General features: G+C 42.4%; 1 protein-coding gene across 1 annotated transcript in view; it reads left to right on the top strand.

Moving 5' to 3' along the window:
• Window positions 1–5170: 5170 nt before the first annotated feature.
• The window catches only part of COL24A1 (collagen type XXIV alpha 1 chain), a 388303-nt gene continuing 387473 nt past the window's right edge, over window positions 5171–6000 (top strand). The window contains exon 1 of the mRNA XM_030912579.1: window positions 5171–5608. Within this exon, the coding sequence (XP_030768439.1) occupies window positions 5553–5608 (56 nt within the window). The 5' untranslated portion in view covers window positions 5171–5552. The remainder of the gene's footprint in view (window positions 5609–6000) is intronic.

Here is a 6000-nt window from a genome sequence, read left to right as displayed (position 1 = left end):
CAGTTTACTCTCAAACATTTTAGGGAGAAAGAGAAAGAGGGAGAATATAATAACATCAATGTGATAAAATTTTAACATTGCTGAATATAGGGGAAAGGGCATACAGAAATTTTTTCACACTGTTTTGCTATAAATTTGAAATTATTTCAACATAAAAGTTTATTACAGATGTTAATTGTCTGCCATGCACTACAAATAAATTAGGTTCTCTGTTAAAGTTGGTAGCATTTTAATGCTACCTCAGTTTGTCATTTGTCTCTTCATTTGTTTATATTGTGTGAGACTTTTGTTTCTTTATTTTATGACTTGGAAATTTTAAATTGCACTGCATTCAGCTTTGTATTCTGCACATCTTCCAGAGCAGGCATGAATCTGCCTGATGATTTTCATCCCCAGTTCATAGCAAAGTGTTTGGAACCTATTGCTGTCCCATAAATATTTGATAAATTAGTAAATATAAATAATTTTTTTGTTTTGTCCTGTGCTTTTATTCTTAAAAGAGACTCACCTCTAAAGAAGAACATTTTTACATACATTTATTTCTAAATCTTTTCAGAATTTAATATTTTTGAACAGCCCATTAATGTATATGGAGTTTCCTTTGGTATACAGCATGAGGTAGTGATAACTTTTTCCTTCCTCAAGATGAATTGTTTCAGCACTCTTTGTAAAGCAGGTCTTCCTTTCTATATAGTTGTGAAATGCCACCTTCATTATATACTGAATCTCATATCCTTATAAGGAGAGAGAGAGAGAGAGAGAGAGAGAGAGAGAGAGAGAGAGAGAGAGAGAGAGAGAGATTATTGAGGGTATGGACTTCATCCAGAGTCAGTCTGAATTGGTTTAAATATTGATGATTAGGCCAGGTATGGTGGCTCACGCTTTGCTTTTAATCCCAGCACTTTGGGAGGCTGAGGTGGGTGGATCACCTGAGGTCAGGAGTTCAAGACCAGCCTGGCCAACATGGCAAAACCCCGTTTCTACCAAAAATTACAAAATAAATTAGCCAGGCATGGTGGTGCATGCCTGGAGTCCCAGCTACTCAGGAGGCTGAGGTGGGAGAATCACTTGAACCCAGGAAGCGGAGGTTGAAGTGAGCCGAGATCCTGTCATTGCTTTCCAGCCTGGGCAAGAGTAAGACACCATCTCAAAAAAAAAAAAATCAGTTTTATAATCTCTTATAATCTCAGGCTATTTAATCCTTTATTTCCTTCTCTTTATAAGGAAGATAAATAATATCTAATTTAATATAATTTTAAGGGATAAAATAAGTTTATAATAAACACTTAGAATAAATCCTGATGCATAGTAAGCATTATTATTTGCTATATTGTGTTTTAAGCTCCTATACTATTATTTAAATAATGTTATATGCTTCTTGTTCTATCTCCTTTAATTCTGTACTGTTTCCTTAGACTTTCTGGAGTCTAAGTTTGTATCCTTGGTGTTCTATTCCCTGTTTTGATAGTCTCTTCTTTAAAAATAGACTCTACTGTCAAGGCTTCAAATACCATTTTGTGCAGATGATGAAGAAATCTAACACTCTAGTTCTGGCCTCTCTCCTGAACTCTCTCTCTTCTACTCTATTGAATAGTTCCAAAAGAATGTCTTACCATGGCTTCAAACATAATATAATACGCCTCAATGTGAATTAGTTGTCTGACTCTTTTTCATTGGCCAATATCATAATTTCTTTATCATTCAGGCTTTCAATTTCATCTATGCCTTCTCCCTTCCCAATCTAACCAATTATCAGATATTGATTTATTTTAATAATGATTCTCTTATTTAGCTTTTCTACCATTCTGACTATAGTCGGAACCTATCTCAACATCTACACCTAACTTATCCCCTTTTCAATCCTGGCATCTGATGCTGACTCATCTTAAAATGGGAGTGTGGAGCAAGCGAAAGTCTAATAGTTTTCTATTGGCTATAGGCATAAATCTTAAACAGTAGGATTTAAACTCCATAACGGGAAGGATTTTCATGTATTTTGTTCACTGCTGTAACTCAGTGCCCAGAAGAATTCTAGGCACATAGTAGGTAATATGATAAATGAACCCTTATCCTGACATTCAGGGACGTTCACAGTTTGCCTTCAACCTCCCTTGCAATACAGAAATCTCTAATCCAGACTGACGAATCTGTTCTTTTTCTCTGGATATAATTTAGATATACTCTTCTTGGTTCATGTGCTGTTAGTCATCTAACATCCATTTCCAAACATAATACCTTTCTCCTCTCTATGTTTATAAATCCTTTTTGCTTTTCATGGACCAGCTAAGTCCCAAGGTTATCTGTTTAACAACAAGCCTGGCTAATTTTTGTATTTTTAGTAGAGACAGGGTTTCACCATGTTGGCCAGGCTGGTCTCTAACTCCTGATCTCGATCAATTGGTCTATGCTAATCTCCATCATCCTATAATGTCTATAGCAGTTAAAACTTACATTGTTTATCTTTTACTGGACAAATGCCTCCTCTCCCCAAATAAATGTACTCTGAGGGTATGTGTGCCCTTGAGCATCTTCTACATAGTAAGTGTTCCACTAACTCTAACTAGCAACTGTCATCTTCTTATGCTCAAATAACCTGAAATACATTTTAATAACTTCATTTCATACAGCATTCTATTCTTCAGACTCAGTATTGTAAACAGAAAAAAATACTTTATTCCAGAGGTGTATCTGATGGAAAAATGGAGATGGAGATTGAGTTACTTAAGCTCTGCTCAATTTTCATCTATTGTTCTTTCCATCAAGCCAAATTAGCTGTCTTTCTTTAGCTGACTAGTAGGAAAAAGCACAAAAACCAGAAATTAAGGGCATTTAAGAATGACTGCCTTCCCTCAGTCCTGGATTTCTAGGAATATTTCAGAAATCTGTGGTTATTTGTTACAAAAACTGGGGGAAGATTTTACAATGGCGAGTCCTCTGAGGTGAGCACCTTGACTAAGTGATCAAAGTGAACATCACTGGGAGGTGACATATTAACCTTATATACACCTGAGATTGATGCCCTGAGAAGGGCACACCATCACTTCAGTGTTATTTTTGACCAAAATACATAACCTGCACCCAATCATGAGACTATGTCACACAAATCCAGATTGAGGAACCCTCCACAAAATGACTGTTCAGTGCATTTCAAGAGTGTTGAGGTCGTGAAAGACAAAGGAAGACAGGACTGCCACAGATGGGAGGAGACTAAGGAGACCTAACAATTCTGTGAATCACTGTGTTAGTTTATTAAACACGTGTAGGATCCTGAGTAAAATCCTGGACCAGACAAAGGACATTAATAGAAAAACTGACAATATTTAATAAGATGTATAGATTGGTTATTAGTATTATATTGGTGTTGAGTATCCAGGGTTTTTATTTTTTATTTTTTTATTTTTGAGATGGAGTCTTGCTCTGTTACTCAGGCTGGAGTGCAGTGGCACAATCTCAGCTCACTGCAACCTCTGCCTCCCTGGTTCAAGCAATGCTTCTGTCTCAGCCCCCTGAATAGCTGGGATGACAGGTGTGCACCAACAAGCCTGGCTAATTTTTGTATTTTTAGTAGAGACAGGGTTTCACCATGTTGGCCAGGCTGGTCTCTAACTCCTGATCTCAGGTGATCTGCCCGCCTTGGCCTGCTGTGCTGGGATTACAGGCATGAGCCACCATACCCAGCCCAATTGTCTAGTTTTGATAACTGTAATTTGGTTATGTAAGTTGTTAACACCAGGGGAAGCTGAGGGAAGTATGTATAGGAACTCTGTACTATTGTGCAACTTTCTATAATCTAAAGTTATTTCAAAATGAACAGTCAAAAAATTGAGGTGGGGGGGAACATGATGAATTTCTATATTCTTGCATTTAAAAAATTACCAAACTTGAGAGTCACATCAATTATTGTCATTCACCAAAATGATCACTTGAACCTTTATAATGTGTGTGTAATGTGGGATCCCTTTCAGCATGTGGAAGGGTCATTAGCTCTGGGAGGCACACAGGCTAGACAAGAAAAATTTGGAGAAATGATACTCAGTGATATACAGCATTCATTCAACAGATATGCCAGGTAGGTGCTAAGAACACAACTATGAACAACATAATAGATTCCTGGCTTCTTGGAGTTTCCAGTCTTATTAATAAGGAAGATAAAATCAGAACGTTTGTTTTCTGTTTTTGTTTTTGCAAACATCAGAAGGTGGATTTCTTAGTATAAGGCCATGGGGGCATAGAGACTTGTGTCAAAAGAAGAAATTTGCTACAAAAATTGGAGAAGGTATTCAAGTTGTTAAGGCGGTGGTGTGTGTGTGTGTGAGAGAGAGAGAGAGAGATGGTGTGAGTGTAGTGTGTGTGATGTGCTCTTGATGTGAACCAGTAAAACACACTTGTAGGCAGGAAAAGGCAGAAAGGTGAATTACAGGAGAAAAGTCAGTAGAAGGTCGTAAGGGGGACAGACTGAAAGGTAAGAGTGAAGGGAGGAAAGGTAGAAATGAGAACAGTTAAGGTCATTTAATAATACCACGTAGGCCACTGGCCTAACTGCAAAGAAGGCAAGAAGGTCGCAGGGTAATGAAGGCCTCCTCTAAGTGTCATTTCAGAAGGTGTGGGTGAAGAGGGTAGAGAAAAAGATTGGGGATGGGAGACACGCAAGAGGAAAACATCAAATTGGGGACTGCTGAGATGGCGAATGGAACATGAACATGGTATGGAAGGAAGGATACTAGCTGCCTACAAGTGGGGAAGGAGAGCATGCGGGTGGTACCCAGGCAGCAGCGAGCGTGTCCGGGGTGCGGCTGGCCCAGCCCGACCCCGAAGGGCTGGCGAACGGGGGCGCCTGGGACGGGCGCTGGGTCGGGGAAGGTTGCGGGGGCAGAGGGGGAGGTGTGCGCTGTGTTTGGTGATGTCATTGCAAGTCAGTGAGCGGTGAAATTTAACACCGGCCGGATTTGCTTGGCTCCTCTTCTTCCAGGCAAAAGCAGCCGGCGGCAGTCAACGCCGGGCTCCTGCAGTTGCCACCGGCCCCCTCGCACCGACTTGATTTCCGAAGTGGGTGTGTGTGCTTGTTTGACAAATGTTCGGGCGCGGGCTCTTTCCAAGGACTTCCTCCCCGACTTCATCTCCTTCCCTACCCCCACCCCTTTCTCCTCCCAGGCCCAAAGCAGAGGACTCCACTGGAGTCACAGAGTCGCCTTTGAACCGCAAGTGAACTTGAGTGCTGCACTAGCAGCCAGGCTCTCGCTGCCGCCGGCGCCCCGCGGCCTCCCAGTGAGGTTTACCTCCTCGCCCGCCCTCCCCGGGGAGGGCAACCCTGGGCTCGTTCGTTACCGAGCCAGAGAGCTAGGAAGCCTGTCCTCCCCTTCGGGTGCTATTTCCTACCTCCTTCCGACTTCACCAACCCCACCCCCCCACTATTTTTTCTTGTTGCAGGTTTGGAGCATGGTTTTCATGTGATTGTTTTTTCCCTTTTTCATGGACAGTACCTGCACCCTAAGCAGTTCAGAGTTGGCTTCTGTTTTCCGTTAGCGCTTTGCTGCACGGACAAATGCATACAAATGCATTTAGGAGCCCACAGAACAAGGCGTGGAAAAGTCTCCCCCACGGCAAAAACGTAAGTAGCCCACCCGCCGGGTAGGGTAGAGGTTAGACCAACCCCTCTCTCCACCCCCTGGTTCTGCTGAGCCTGATGGAGACCTGAGGTCCGGCTCCTTGGCACTTTTTGGCTTTGGGAGCGGGCAAGTACCCGCGGTATATATTCCCCTTGTCTTCTCAGCTTGTAAAATGCCGTGTTTGAAAGGATGCCTCGTGCCAGCAGATCTCAGAAGTTTATGCTAAAGTGATCTTTTGGCTCGAGAGGAAAAGTTCGCTGGAGCGAGTCCCGAGGTCCAGGGCAGCGGCTCCCGAAGCTCCAGAGCTTGGCTCCGACGATCTCTCTGGCTCCGGCTCCCGCCGCCCTCGCGCCCTCCTCCCCTTCTCCTCCCGCAGGGCCCTGTCGAGGTCCTG

The sequence above is a fragment of the Rhinopithecus roxellana genome, chromosome 12 (assembly GCF_007565055.1).
Source record: "Rhinopithecus roxellana isolate Shanxi Qingling chromosome 12, ASM756505v1, whole genome shotgun sequence".
NCBI classification, from domain to species: Eukaryota; Metazoa; Chordata; class Mammalia; order Primates; family Cercopithecidae; genus Rhinopithecus; species Rhinopithecus roxellana.
The sequence above is the reverse complement of the archived record's forward strand: the minus strand, read 5'-3'. Positions and strand labels throughout refer to the sequence as shown.